The following is a 15,659-nucleotide window of genomic DNA, read 5'->3' as shown; positions in this document are numbered from 1 at the left end:
CAGACCTCTGTCCACTCTCTAGTTTTGTGGAAATATGATTCATGTTTGTTGCCTCTCAGTGTTCTTATATGTGATGCATTCCATCTATAAATTAAAAAAATGATTGTTCTAACTGCTAGAACTGAGGGGATCTGAGAGTCAAGCTGGGTTATGTTAACTTGTGCATCATTTTTTGTCTGCAATGAGGATCCACTTAAAAATTGTGTGGATGATGCCTAAGCCAGAATAGATTCTAACTCACTCTTCCATAGTTGTATTGGCTCTTCAGAGCTAACAGGAATGAAAAAATAGTTAAAATATAGGGCTGTGCAGGTGGGGATGTTTAATAGAGAGATGCTGGCTCTATGGTACATTCACCCACCTCCAAATCCTATGGTCTCTTTGCCATGAGGATAGTATTCCTTAAGGATGTATGGATCAGAGGAGTGGGTGGAGCCGGAGAGCAACTGTTCTCCAGCAGATTTCTAAGAGTTGTGAGTTATTGTTGTTCCAAGCAACCTTAATTTCTACTGGGCCTCACCTGCATCTGCTACAGTGCAGTCACATGGGGAGGCTGTCAGGAGAGAGGAAGACTATCTGGGTAGGTCTGTGAGGCCACTGGGCCTTCATGAGTGTTCTGAGATTGGCATCTCTGTGTGTCTAGGGATTGCACTCCTTACCTGCTCCATACAGAGCAAATCCTGCCCCTCTGATGGATTGATGAGGAGCATGAATTGAAACTCACAATGTTTCCTGCCCCTTATATGGGTTTTCCTGTTTAGGGGATTACATGGCCCTTTATTTTGTCAGAATCAAAAGCAGATAGGATCCACAATATGTAAGAAGAGCAGATCTGTAAGGACATTCCTTTTTATATAGTTGGTTTTCTGAATATATCTTTCTTGTAGGAGCAGAAGGAAAAAAGTGTGTATGTTTCCACAAGCAGTCTATGTGCACAGTGATGTCATTATATTAGTGCCCTCGTACAAGGAATAAACATGACAATGGTTTTGAAAATATTAAAAATGAACAGTTGCTTACACAGAGAGGCAATCAATTTGATTCAAAATTAATTTTTAATTTTCTAAGGCGTGTGTAACAAACATAAATGTATAAACCCAGATTTAAAAAAAATTATTGACAATGTGCGTTTACTCGTGTCCAGGAGACTTAAAGCTGGGAGATTTGAAAACTGTCTGTTGCAGAAATGTAGATCCTCCTGTATGATTTGATATCAAAATCCAGATCACCCCTCTGTGCTTTAATCTTGCTGACATATGTTGCATTCTTAGGGAATGACAGATTCCCAGGGTTAAATGAAAACCTACGATGGAGAAAAGAGCAGACTCAATGGCGGCAGGCAAACGAGAGGCTAGATAAGTAAGTCGTTTAATAAATTTATGTCTCTTTTACCAGAACTAAGCTTATTTTTCCCAGGATGATTTTATTACAAAATCCGCAGCTTCAGTCCAGCCCCCAGCCTTTAGAGGAGAAAAGAAATCAAAAGTGATCACCTAGCACAGTGGTTTTCAACTATGGTCTATTGACCCCTGGGGGTCCGCAGACTATGTCTAAGGGGTCCACGAAAGGTTATTGTTACCATAGAACAGTGGTTTTCAACATGTGGCCTGGGGTCCTGTGGGGGTCTGCAGACTATGTCTAAGATTTCTAAAGGGCTCTGCACCTCCATTCAAAATTTTTTAGAGGTCTGCAAATGAAAAAAGGATGAAAACCACTTATCTAGCACAAGGATGCTGGATTTTGCTATTACACAATGAGGAGATTGTAAATGCTTGAATGAGATATTTACCCTGTTATCTAGCGTTAATTAACTGCATGAGTGACACTGGGTCTCTGATGCATATACTGAAAACCCCTAAGAGGGATTTATATGACTTATGTGGTGGTGTAGCTATAGTTACTTTATATATACAGCATGGTAGTGCATGCTCAGTCTCATTAAATGGAGAGCAGTCTGGATCGCTTGCTAAGCTAAGTGCAAGCAAACAATAGGCATTTTAATACAGCTAAATGTAAATGTGTACATCTAGGAAAAAAGAATGTGTAGGCCACACTTGAAAGATGGGGGATTCTCATCCTGAGAACCAGTGACTCTGAAAAAAGTTTGAGGGTCACGGTGGACAATCAGGTGAACATGAGCTCCCAGTATGTCGCTGTGGCCAAAAGGGCTAGTACAATTCTTGGATGTGTAAAGAGGGGAAATCTCAGGTAGGAGCAGAGAGGTTATTTTACCTCAGGATTTGGCACTAGTGTGACCACTGCTGGAATGCTGTATCCAGTTCCGGTGCCCACAATTCCAGAAGAATGTTGATAAATTGGAGAGGATTTCAGAGAAGACCCACAAGAATGACTGAAGGATTAGAAAACATGCCTGAGGCCCTGGCTACATTGGTGTTTTACAGCGCTGCAACTTTCTCGCTCAGGGGTGTGAAAAAAACACCTCCCTGAACGCTGCAAGATACAGCGCTGTAAAGCGCCAGTGTAAACAGTGCCACAGCACTGGAAGCGCGGCTCCCAGCACTGCAAGCTAAACCTCATGAGGATGTGGAGTACGTGCAACGCAGGGAGAGCTCTCTCCCAGCGCTGGCGCTGCGACCACACTCTCACTTCAAAGCGCTGCTGTGGCAGTGCTCCCGCGGCAGCGCTTTGAAGTTTCGAGTGTAGCCATACCCTTATAATGATAGACTGAAGGAGCTCAATCTATTTAGCTTAACAAAGAGAAGGCTATCAGTCTGTAATAACCTACATGAGGAACAAATGTTTGATAACAGACTCTTCAATCTAGCAGACAAAGGTATATCAAATTCTAGCGTTTGGAAGTTGAAACTACCCAAATTCAGACTGAAAATGAGGTATAAATTTTTAACAGTGAAGGTAATTAACTAGTGGAACAATTTACCAAGGGTCATGGTTGATTCTCCATCATCAGTAGTTTTAAAATCATGATTGGATTTTTTTTAAAGATGTGCTGTAGTTCTAAAGGAATTATTTTGGGGAAGTTCTGTGGATGTATTATACTGAAGGCCAGACTATATGATCACAGTGGTCTGTTCTGGCTTTAGAACTTATGAAATCAGGTGAGCAAAATTTGACCTTTTGTGTTATATTTTAGTTGACTTATTTGCAAAGGGGGAAAGGGTGACATGTTTTTCCTGTTGCAAGTTGTAAATTGTGATTTGTGGATACAAATTTCTGTCACTCTCCAAAGTATGAATGCACAGGTAAAATAGATCAACTTAATCAACTGACTGCAGTGATAAATAATTGAATGTTTATAGTTATAGAAAACTATAACTATATAATAATAATAATAATCATTAATCAGTTATGCTACTAACAGTACCTGCATGCTGTATGTGCCAAGCTTCTATAAATATAGCCATTTGGAGAGATGTCATTTTTCCATAGCTTCTTGTGCATTCTGAACCTGAATTAGATTAGTTGACAGGATTGCCTTTCATTCTGGCAGTGCAGTAGCTTCCCTATATTAAAATTGTAGTGACTTTCCATGATAATAACCTTTAGCTCCCTTGTTAATTTTGGCTTGGATAATTGGTTTGGCTCTGTTTTACTGTGCCTGGGTTTTGTAAATGCTGTGAAAGGTAACTACATAGTTATCAGTAATCATAGCTGGTTTTTTAAAATAGGTTTTTGGTTTTGGTATTCATTGGAATTTTAAAAAATGACAAATCCTTGTCCACTCTGCCTTTTGTTCATGTATCTCTCATTTCCTCATGAAAATCAATTTGACTCAGTCTCTTACTGCAGTATTTGTACAGTCCAGAGGTTGTTGGTACAACCTAGAAATATAGGGCTAAATAATGTAGCAGTATAACTATGGAATGAAATGCTGATTAATATAATCCCCTTTTTGAAAACAGAAGTTAAAACGTTGGGACCAAATTTTGTGGTCCTTTTCAGTCTTTCATAAGTAAAATTCCTATAAAAGTAAATAGGTTTTCTCCTTACTATGGCAATAGGATTAGATCCTTAGTTTTATCCAATTGCCGTGCTTAGCAGGAGTGGACCAAGGAGGAGCAGAGCTGGGGCTTATGTATCAGACACTATCCCTGCTCTGTAGCACAGGAATGGGACAGAGGCAATTTTAGCCTTGGGGCTGCAAAAGCACTCTTGGGATAATTAGAGATGAGGATTCTGTTTGTCAGTGAGATCGTTTATACACAAATTTGCACTGGTTGAGCTAAAAAGTGGTGGAAACCCCTGTGTGGGAACTCTTCTTTTGGTTTAAAAGTGCCTTATTATGGTTTAGCTTACAACCATTCCTAATTGATTTAAGCTAAACCAAAATAAACCTGGCTTAACCTGAAATAAGTGTTCAATACAGCCTTTTGCACTGGTGCAACTAAATCAGTTTAAAATCACATCTCTAGGTAAACCTGTGCAACTCTGCATGTACACAAGACTTTTATATTTATATGACTGTGTCTGCACTACCGCGTATGTCGGCAAAACTTATATCACTCAGTAGTGTGAATATTCCACCCCCTGAGTGACAAATGTTACACCGACATAAGCACTGTCGGCAGGAGAGCTTCTCCTGCCAACATAGCTTATGCTGCTCACGGGGGTGGGGGGTTTTTATGCCGACAGGAGAGCTCTCTCCCATCAGCATAGAACATCTTTACCACATGCGCTGCAGCCGCACTGGTACAGCTGAGTTGCTGCAGCACTGTAAGTATAGACATGGCCTGTGGCACTCATCACTGTGCGTCTTGCTTGTCCCTAATGATTTAACCAGGGTTTTAACACTTAGTGCGTTTTCCATTGGAAAACTATTTGCACATTGTCATTTTTGTACCCCACAAGGCATTCGGGAGACTGTCCTAACTTCTCCTTGCTCCACCTGCCTTGAAGTAGATTGTAATCACCGTTATAGCCTAAGTGGAATGTCAAGAGAGAAGTCAACCAATCGGAGCGGCTAATGTCTAGGGAGTGAATTATCCAGCGGTTGCTGGAAATGGTTCAAATGAATGTGTTGTTTATTTACTTTGTGCAGACTTCACCGTTATTTAGCAATACATGGCCTGATTATTGCAATCGCCTCCTGGCAGGGCTTCTCCATCATTCCTGGCTTTGAATAAATATGATCAGTCAGTTACACTTGCCCTTGCTTTCCTACCCTGGCAGTCTATAACACTCTCAAGATGATTTGAAGATGCCCATGCTGGTCTTTACTAGCTGAGATTTCCAGCCTCATCTCAATATAAATTTTGAAGCAGATCTAGTAGAACATTCACAGAAAGCAAATTGTGAATTCACACCAGATCCAGATGGTAAGAGTCACTCATTCAACCAGGGGACAGAAACACACCACCTGAGCGATGAGTCCTGTCAAAACAGCTCTGATTTCACATACTGAATGCTCTCAACTGAGAGCTTTCAAACTTACTGGAGCCCAGGAGTAATAATGAATACAGTTGAGCAAACCACCTTGTGTTCCTGGGTAATTCAGGGTCAGCAAGTAGATGAACTTTGTCATTTTTCTGGTTACAAATAATTCATCAGGCTCAAGTCATCATCCTGCTGAGAGATCTAGAGGGGCTATGTTCCAGACCTCCTCCCTGAGCCTTGTCATGTTACAGGTTTGCTCTTTGCCCCACCATTCCCTCATCTCCTTTTAGGGATGCCACCATCCCTTCTTAAATCGACTGATGATGGTGCCTTTTGCTGTAGTGGCCTCAAGGGTATGGAACTTGCCGCCTATTCTCATCACCTCAGTCCATCCCTCCCTGGGGTGGGGCATGGCATCATTTTATAAATATTGCTCATTATTATTATGTTGTGGTGCCAAAGGAAACTGCATCCTCTATTTTAAAATATTCATCGGCCTAGTTGTAGGGCTTTTCTTGGGGATCAATGGTATGGATCAGTGGTTTTCAAACTATGGGTCATGACCCAGTACTGGGTCGCAGAATGTAAGGCACTGGGTCACGGCGGCTCTGGTCAGCACCACCGACTAGGCCATTAAAAGTCTCACCGGTGGTGCTACCCAGCTAAAGCAGGCTCGTCCCTATCTGTTCTGACACTGCGCTGCTCCACGGAAGCGGCCAGCAGCAGGTCCAGCTCCTAGGTAGAGGGGCCACAGGGCCCCGCCTGCTGCCTTCACTCCAAGCACTGGCTCTGAACTCCCATTGGCCGGTTCCTGGCCAATAGGAGCTGCGGGCAGTGCCTGTGGAAGAGAGCTGCACAGAACCACTTGTGCGCCTCCACTCAGGAGCCAGACCGGCTGCTGGCCACTTACAGGGTGCAACGCAGTCCGCAGTGCCAAGACAGGCAGGAAGCCCACCTTAGCACCCCCACTGTGTCGCTGACCAGGAGCCACCTGAGATAAGCCCATGCCCCAATCCCCTGCCCCAGCCCTGAGCAACCCCTCAAACCCTGAGCCCCCCCGCATCCCAAACCCCGCATCCCTGGCCCCACCCCAGAGCCTGCACCCCCAGCCCAGAGCCCTGACCCCTTCCTACACCCCAAGCCCTTGCCCCAACCCTGAGCTCCCCCCAAACTGGAGCCCCCTCCTGCACCCCAAATCCCTCATTCCCGCAGCCCTCACCCCCATACCCCAACCCGTTGCCACAGCCCTGAGCCTCTCCCACACCCCACATCCCCATCCCCAGCTCCATTGGGTCATGGGCAACAACAGTTTTCTTCAACTGGGTCGCCAGAAAAAAAGTTTGAAAACCACTGGTCTAAAGTACCATTTCCTCCTAATTACTCAGAAGTCCTTAGGAAATGCCCTTCAACAAGGTGGTTGTTGCTTGCCCCTATGGGAATATTCAAAATGCTGTCATTTTTATTTTGCACTGGTTTATACAGTAGGTTATTGTCCAAATAATGGGGTACTTACTATATGCTTTAATAAGAGCTTCTTTTCATAGAACAAAAGCTGAGCTAGATCAAGAAGCTCTGATCAGTGGAAACCTGGCTACGGAAGCTAATTTGATCATCCTAGATATGCAGGAGAATATCATCCAGGTGAGAAACTGCACGGCCAACTCTAGGCCAATCACGGCACCTTGGATGCCAAAGTGAGCAGGATTCATTTCTCGTACATTTTAATTAAAAAGACCTTGGAAACATTTACAAGCTGAAATAAATAGAAAATGATCCTTAGTTATCCCTGCATGTTTTAAAAAAAAACAAAAAACAAGGGCAAACATGTCCTCTGTTGGTGCAAGCCCCTTTCACTCAGTGGGGTTGCAGCAAGTAACTGAGAAGAGACTTGGCCCTGGTTATTTATAACAGTACTTGAAAACCAGTTTCAGTGCGCTTTAGAGAGCGCTGGGGTTTCACAGCTCTAACTGAGGAGGGTGGAGGAGAGAAGGATCTTCATTTATTTCAGGAATTTGTCTGAGGATCTTAAACATTTGGGACTGGGCTGGCCTGATGGACTTGTGGCATTGCTCTGCGTTGTCATGTGAGATCTCGGTATTTAGTCCCCAGTCCTACAAAGTGCTCTGCACAGGAGAACCCTTATGCCTGCTTGGAGCCCTGTTGGCCCAAGGGTCTGCCCATTTGAAGCAACTTGCCAGATCAGGGCCTTAACATCCAAAGGACAGGTCCTCAGCCAGCATACAACATTACAGCTCCACTGAAGTCAGTGGAACGATGACAATTTATGACATCTGAGGATCTGCCTGCTGGGATGCGAGCATGTGGAGGCAGTGCAGAACACCTTGTATTCCTCTGTAACCCCTGGCATTAGAAAAGTGACGTCCTTCAAGTGGAGTGCCATGTAGGCCTTTAAAGCCACATAAAAAAGACTCAGCCAGAAGCAAGATTGTGAAAACTTGGGGCTTTGAAGATGGGTATCGAAATGTGCTGAGTTCACAGTGGATAGGAAGGATCCTTGGAACACTGAGAGGCACAGGGAGGACTCCTCTTTACCTTTCTGCCCCTGATCCATGAGAAGTGACTTCCCCGTTCCTATTTCGTAGGATAAAACACAGTGTGGTGAAGCATTTTGTTTGCAGCCTTCCAGGGATTCCAATCTCGGTCTCCTGGACAATAGAAGAGAACTTTGGTCCCTATGCTTCTGTTTCCTGTTAGCTTGCCTAGTTACATGAATACTGTTCTTCTCTGTGTGTAGGCAAGCTCGGCTGTAGACTGCAAAGATAACCTTTTGGGAGGTGTGCTGAAGGTCCTGGTAAATTCTCTCAGCTGTGATCAGAGCACCACATACCTGACTCATTGCTTTGCCACGCTCAGAGCGCTCATTGCCAAGGTAAACTCTTAACATACTTGTTTCCGTCCTTCTGGTTAAGACATTAGGGCCATATTTTCAGAGTGGAGACCCAATTGCACTTTTGCATCCATCAGAACAGGTGTTGTGTACAGACACGCTGGTGCATGCATGGCCGTTCATGACTGCACAAGGCTGTCTGCTTCCACTCTTTGGAAATATTGTTGATAACATGGATGGAAAAACTCAGATGGAATAAAAGTATTGCATTGTTTTTGCTCCCAGTAATGTATCAATGAACACAGAAAATGATACTGAAAAAATGCATAGCAAAATTCCACCCAAAAGGATTGGTTGCTTCAATTAAAATAGTTATTTTAATTTTCAGGAATTTGATTGTGCTGTATTCATGAATATAGTAGAAATCAGATTATTACAGCCTCAAGACTAAACTCTGATCAGTTACTCTGATGTCAATCACTTGAACTAAGTGGAATTCTTCCATGTTTAAGCACATGTAATTGAGATGAGAATCTGAGTCTGTTGGTATATTTTATACTACTATTTTTTCTAAATACTAACCCAAATTATCCCCACACTTTCCCCAGTGCATCCCCGCTGAAGTTAACACAGTTTCACAGGAGTAAATAAGGGCAGATTTTGGCCTACTGTCTTTATAACATGAATCATACCAGATTTGTTATCTTTTAATATAGAGTACTAAGAGAAGAGCTTCATTCAGAATATTTTAGCACTTGGCAAAGGAGTCATTCTCCTCTGAAAAAGAATTTCCGAAAAGGATTTGTGAAGATCCTAAATGTAAAAAACAAACAAACAGGATAATCGTGCCCAAATTAGTCTCTGTCTTCCATTAAATATGGATAGGCAGACAAGCTTAATGATAGGGTAGTTTCGTGAGTAATAATAATTGGTGTATTTTCCAATTAACATGACTTGATACTGTAATTTATGAAGCAACCATTCTGATTCTTTATAATGCACTATAGGTGTGTGCATGTTGCTTTATAAACAAAGGAAAATGATGAGACCCTGTGCCAGAGAGTTTGCAATGTAGATTAGACATAACACAGCCAGATAAGACAGTGAACCAAGGGTGGAGGCTCAGAAAGAGGCACACCAGGGTTGCACCAATGAGAGATAATGGGATGTGTTTATTGTTACATGCACACCTTCTAAGTTCCTATCTATGCACAAACCGTATATGTGTATCCATCTGTATTCTGGTTAGAATGTGAGCTCTTCAGGGATGTTGCCTTCTTTGTATTTCACAGTGCCAAGCACATTGTGGGGCTACCAGAACCAATAGCAATCTGTGTGTCTCAAACCTAGCATAAATCAAAAGTTTGGAGCAGGGTTTGGGATGGAGGTTAGTGCTGGAAGTTTTGGGGAGAATGAAATTGTGTGGTGCCAGGGGTTAGAGTGCCAGCAGGATGTGAAAAGATCCAATCAACGATTGTTCCATATTCTCAATGCACCGCTGGCATATTTCTTCATCCCTTTGTGTTGGTGTGCTTAAAGTCTGGAAATACCAACTCTCACAATCTTACTGCAAATCTTGCCATATTTAGTGTTTTGCTTAAAGCTGCTGGAGTCATGAGATCATCTGAGAATCGTAGCTTTTGTTTATTTTTTTAAAGAGTAAATTTCTAGCCCTCCTAGGTCTGGAGGAAAGACTGAGAAACTAGAAGCCAAATCAAAAGAACCCCAAACAGTATTGTCTTTAAATCTCATGATTTTTTGAGCCTGACCTGTGACATTTGAATGCTTGGGGTTGAATGCCCTGTTGGTGTCTTCTCTGCCTCTCTTAGTTTGGAGACTTGCTGTTTGAAGAGGAGATGGAGCAGTGTGCTGACCTATGTCAAAGAGTTCTACACCACTGCAGCAGTAGCATAGACATCACCCGAATTCAGGCCTGTGCTACCCTTTACCTCCTCATGAGACACAGTTTCAGCTCCATCAGTGTAAGTTATTAGATACAGTAAAGAATTTGATGCCACTCTTTTGCACTAGAGTTTAACACCAATCCTAAAAATGATAATAAATTGAAAAGATTTGTATGTAAGGAGGAGGTGCTGTGCTTTTGCAGCCAAACCTCTGAGGCACAATTCCCACTCTGCTTGCCTCCTGCTCTGTGGGTACAAATGATAGTTGTTTGTTTGCTGGCCTATATCAGCAGCAAATTACAACATTCCCACTCCCCCAACATCTCCCAAGCTCAGCTGCACAGGCTGGCTCATTGAGGGAAGGGAGGTAGGACTCCACCTACTCATTATCCAGCTGTTCTGATGGGGTGTAGCAGGTGCACATAGCTCTCACACACCTATGTGCCTGGACCTAAGGTTCAGGTGGCATGTGCAATCACGTGACAAAGGAGATTCTTGCTTCCTCTTACAGTCTGCATAGATGTATAGCCTAAGACACCGTGTAGCCCTAAGGTATTGACATGTAAAGTAGTGAGCCAAAATGACAGATGGCATAAGCTGGTACACTTGGCCCATTGTATTTAAATAAGTAGAAAAGATGTGGGTTTACATCCCAAGAGCACACAAATGAATAAAAACATCTGGTGCCTGTGGCAAATTAATACATTTGAATCCAGACACCTTGTAGCTATTGCATGGCCTTTTTTTTTCTTTCTACCCCCTACCTATAAAGAATTTTGCAAGAGTGAAGATGCAGGTAACAATGTCCCTGGCATCTCTGGTTGGTAAATCATCTGATTTCAATGAGGAGTACCTCAGAAGATCCTTACGAACCATCTTGGCGTATGCAGAAGAAGATATGGACATGCAGCCAACCATGTTTCCAGTCCAGGTTAGGCCTTTTGTGACTTCTGATACTTCTTTTCAGGACCTCTCATCTTGAGATGGGCTGGAACGAGATCTCCACACCTAAGCATTCCTAAATCAGAAATATTGAAAATTTGGGTGCAAATGTTGCTGCTTGGCCCATCTCTAATTTAATCAAGGGCCACGCTTTTAAAATTAGAACAATCTTGACAATATCTAGGATGTCTGGGATAAAAGCTGAGCATAATTCCATGGGACAACCTTACAGTGGTCCAAGTAGAACTTACTGTAAGCTAGATTCTTCTCTTAGCTATGTATACATGATTCCCCTTGAATCCAGTAGAAGCTACATCCATGTACAGTATCTGAGGCTGGAATTTGTTTCATTACCATAGTACTGCCAATCTGAAAACATAACTTACCTCCATTCCTCCAAAACCCAAAGCTGTCAGTGAAAAATGACATAAACCTTATTTTAAAGGAAACAGCCTAAAAGGTATGCAATTAGGATATTTGCACTTCTTTGTGTGTTTTGAGTTATGAAACTGAAAGCTAAGTTCTTCCAACTATCCAAACAGTTCCTGTATAAAAGGAATATATTATTTTTAAATAAAATATACAGGTAGCATCTCTAATTATTCCTGGTCACTTGAGTTACCCTGCTTTCACTAACAGTTTGGCACACATGTTGGCTAACCAAATTTCCCCTTTTATGCATCCCACTTTATAAATGATGATGATTTCAAAACCATCACGAGAAATGGGAACCTGTCATTTTCCACATTATCAGAGTAAAACAGCTGTATATGGAAACCTTAGTTTAAAAAAAAATTCCCACTCTTTTCAGTTCATAAGGACCTGACTGCATTACTAGCAACCACCATGTCTAACTGTGAGATAATGAAACATCTGGTGCTAAGAATTGCAAAAACATCTGTTTAACAATATATTGCAATTTTCCTGAACCAGAAGTTGCACTCCATTTAGGAATACATATTATAGAGTTCATGAACAAATGGAGATGGACTTGTTTTATTTGATTTGATAAAGCGTGTGTGTGTGTGTGTGTGAGAGAGAGCGTGTGTGTCTTTTGCCATGTCATTGATCTGTTAGTTGCTTGCTGAATGAATATGACTGGTAAAGTCTGCACTGTCACAATCCTGCTTTGTGACTTTTCTTTGTGCCAACAGTTAATAGAGTAAGCAATAACTCATCTTGTGTTGATATTGAACTTTTAATCAAACCCTGAAACGTGTGTGTATCTCCAGGTGAAGGAGCTGCTACGTAATCTGAACAGTATCTTGTCAGACACAGTGAAAATGAGGGAGTTTCAGGAAGATCCAGAGATGCTCATGGATCTCATGTACAGGTGAAACCTTCTCATGCTGCTGTTGAATGAATTAAAATGAAGCAAATACAAAGGGCCTGTGTGGTTTTGAGAGAGATCCCCAAGTATTTCTTACCGACAAGCTCTCCAGATACAGTGTTTAGACAAAAGAAGCTTTTTCCTTGTGATGTAACATACAAAGTGCACCAGTCAATTGTCTACATTTTTAAAGATTTTTATTAGCCAATTTTCAATTTCATTTGTGATGCAATATGCACATTGTAAGCAGTTTTGGAGATAGATATGTATTTTTTAAAGAAAGAAAAGAAACCAATTCAAATCTATTTCTTGACCTGTATTGCTAGAATTGCCAAAGGGTATCAGACATCACCTGACTTGAGGCTGACTTGGCTCCAGAACATGGCAGAGAAACACACCAAGAAGAAGTGCTACACTGAGGCAGCCATGTGCCTGGTCCATGCTGCAGCTCTGGTTGCGGAATACCTGAGCATGCTAGAGGATCACAAGTACCTGCCAGTGGGCAGCGTCAGCTTTCAGGTAGAAAGAATATGCGTTTTTTCTGTATCTGGTACTTTTCTAGTGACTTTGGGGAGGCGTCGCCTGACACCAATCAGAGCCAGTTAACCAAATCAACATCTGGGTTATCTAGAAGGTGACATTCAACAGTTGTATAACGTACCCCTTTTCCCAAGACCTTAGTTTACGGCCAGACCTCATTGCTTAACACTGAGTTGGGACCAACTGTTGCTAAACTGCTGGAATAGCTGAAACTGTCTCCCCAGCTGAAGTTGAGCCAATAAAAGAAATTACCTCACTCACCTTCTCTCTAACTAATTTGTGCAATTCCTAGATATAGAAGGTGGGGAGACACATCAAAGGTATTCCATACCATCATTTGGTAGGAAATCTTGTCTCATTTACTCAGCTAGAATCCACTGATCTTATCAACATCAAATAGTGTCTAGAAGCATCTCAGGTGGATCTGCTCTTCATCAAAATACATGTCTGGAGAAAGGACAGTTGAGCCATAGTGCTCTGTAGTAGAGAGGTAATGACAAATATTCTTGCTTAAGGATCTAGAAACCTCTCAGTGACACAGCCATTTATCTGAGCAGAGTTGAGGTTTCAGTTTGCTCTGTAAAAAGGCAAAGTGTTGGGTATTATTACTGAGCTTTCATGTGAGGATCTCCAAGCGTTTTACAAACATTACTTAAGCCTCGCAGTGCCTCTGAGGTAAGGCTGAGAGTGGAAGGGATGATCTTGTGGCTAAAGTACAAGATTAGTGAGACCATCTGGATTTTATTCAGAGCCTGGGCTCAGACTTATTATGTAATCATGGGTAAGTCACCCACTGGATTGCTCTCTGTTTCCTTATCTATAAAACAAGAAAGATGAGACTACTTGTCAGCTCAGAGTGCTTTATTATTGTTATTATTTGTATTACTGGAGCACCTAGGAGCCCTAGTCATGGACCAGGACCCCACTGTGCTTGGTGTTGTACAAATACAAAAGCAAAAAAAGATGCTTCATATGCCAAAGAGTTTACAATCTAAGGAATGTTTGTGATGTACTTTGAGCTGTTGGATGGCAGGTGCTATAAAAATGTAAAATACTAGTATACAAATATTATGTTAGGTCAGCAGTAGTATTATCCCAATTTTACAGATGGATAAACTGAGGCATAGAGAGATTGAATGACTTTCCCTAGGTCCCTCACACAATCATTAACGTCTTGAATTCCAATTTCCAGCCCCTTATACAAACCAGTAGCATCACGTTTACTCTTTATGCTATGCAAGACAGAACAGTCTATTGTCAGAATGCACATACATAGCTCATTAGCGTTATGGACCCCAAAATCTTTCCTTCAACAGAATTCATCTTGGACCTGATTGTCGGTTACACTAAGTCCCCTTTACACTGAGTAAAGGGGACTCAAAGGGAGTATAAATTATATTTACATCTACTTTAAGCCCACTTTATACTCCCTGAACCAGGATATTTGTAGCATAAATGAAAATCAAGCCCCGTGAGTTGGTGCTATTTAGAAATGTTGGCTTTTCTTAAGGAAAACTGAAGTATATGTGACTGAAAAAGATTGTAGATTATTCAGAACTGAAACTTTTGTGTTGCTCTGTAAGCTTCACTAAACATCCACAAGGGTACAGCAAGGGTTAAATAAACTGCTGTTAGGATCATGCAAGTTCAGAAGCTTTGGAATTCTGCAGTGAACTGGATACAGCTACCCAAAGTGTTGCCTGAATGCTAAAATATTCAGGATCATCTGGCCCTGAATCAGTAACTTTTTTGTTGTATGCCGTGCTGTTGTAGCCATGTTGGTCCCATTGGAATTAGAGAGACAAAGTGGGTGAGGTGATATCTTTTATTGGACTGATTTCTGTTGGTGAGAGGGACAAGCTTTTGAGCTTACATAAAGGTGAAAAAGAGTGTTGTGTAAGCTCAGAAGCCTGTCTCCCTAGCTGAAGTTGAGGCAATAAAAGAAATTACCTCACCCACTTTCTCTCTAACTTATTTGTGAAATTCCTAGATATAGAAGGTGGGGAGACACAGCAAAGTCTAGCAGATCAAGACAAAAGCTGCAGGCCAAAGTTAATGGAATGTTGTCTTGCATACATTTCTCAAAAGATAACGCAAATCACAGAAGCGTATAGAAGAGGTGCTCAGATACTACAGTTGCTAGCTAATAGAATGGGGCTGTTGGAAAATATTTAGAGCCAATGAACAGATAATTTGATGGCTGCAATTTTCTTGGCTTCCCCTTTCTAATAAATCACCGCTCCGAATGCTTTTAAATTTCCCATGAAAGTGCTCATAAAGGACAGTAGAACTCCAAGCACTAAACAGCCTGTGAAAATACATTGGGATGCTGGGATGAAAAGTGCAGTACATTTGTTAGCTAGATTGTAAACTCGTTAGCTCAGGGATTGGCTTTTTGCTTTGCGTGGCTAGTACAGTGAGGCCCTGAACCTCGATTGAGGCCTCTAAAGGCTATCCTGATATAAATTAATTAATAAAGTGCAAAGTGCTGAAAAGTTTATCCATATCTTCCAAATTCCCATTATTTTTGAATCCTTGCAGTTTAAATAAATGTGTATAACAGGAAATTCTAGTGCTGATGAATATTTGATATGAATTATATAGAATGAAGTTCCCCTTTGTGCTAAGGAAAGCACAGGCTTTGTGTGTCACTGAAGTCCCATTTCGGCCACTCTCTTCTTTGGACTCCCTGTTATGGTTTAAATGGGACTAAAGTTACGCACAGGCCTTGTATGGGTGCTCT

General features: G+C 41.8%; 1 protein-coding gene across 3 annotated transcripts in view; it reads left to right on the top strand.

Moving 5' to 3' along the window:
• Positions 1 to 15,659, top strand: part of DOCK8 (dedicator of cytokinesis 8) — a 142,626-nt gene that overhangs the window by 111,828 nt on the left and 15,139 nt on the right. For all 3 annotated transcript variants that reach the window (XM_032801785.2, XM_032801786.2, XM_075067267.1), the window contains 7 exons: positions 1,272 to 1,359; positions 6,897 to 6,993; positions 8,108 to 8,242; positions 10,030 to 10,182; positions 10,877 to 11,035; positions 12,279 to 12,379; positions 12,703 to 12,895. In XM_032801785.2, the coding sequence (XP_032657676.1) occupies positions 1,272 to 1,359; positions 6,897 to 6,993; positions 8,108 to 8,242; positions 10,030 to 10,182; positions 10,877 to 11,035; positions 12,279 to 12,379; positions 12,703 to 12,895 (926 nt within the window). The remainder of the gene's footprint in view (positions 1 to 1,271; positions 1,360 to 6,896; positions 6,994 to 8,107; positions 8,243 to 10,029; positions 10,183 to 10,876; positions 11,036 to 12,278; positions 12,380 to 12,702; positions 12,896 to 15,659) is intronic.

Source organism: Chelonoidis abingdonii, chromosome 6 (genome assembly GCF_003597395.2).
Source record: "Chelonoidis abingdonii isolate Lonesome George chromosome 6, CheloAbing_2.0, whole genome shotgun sequence".
NCBI classification, from domain to species: Eukaryota; Metazoa; Chordata; order Testudines; family Testudinidae; genus Chelonoidis; species Chelonoidis abingdonii.
The sequence above is the reverse complement of the archived record's forward strand: the minus strand, read 5'-3'. Positions and strand labels throughout refer to the sequence as shown.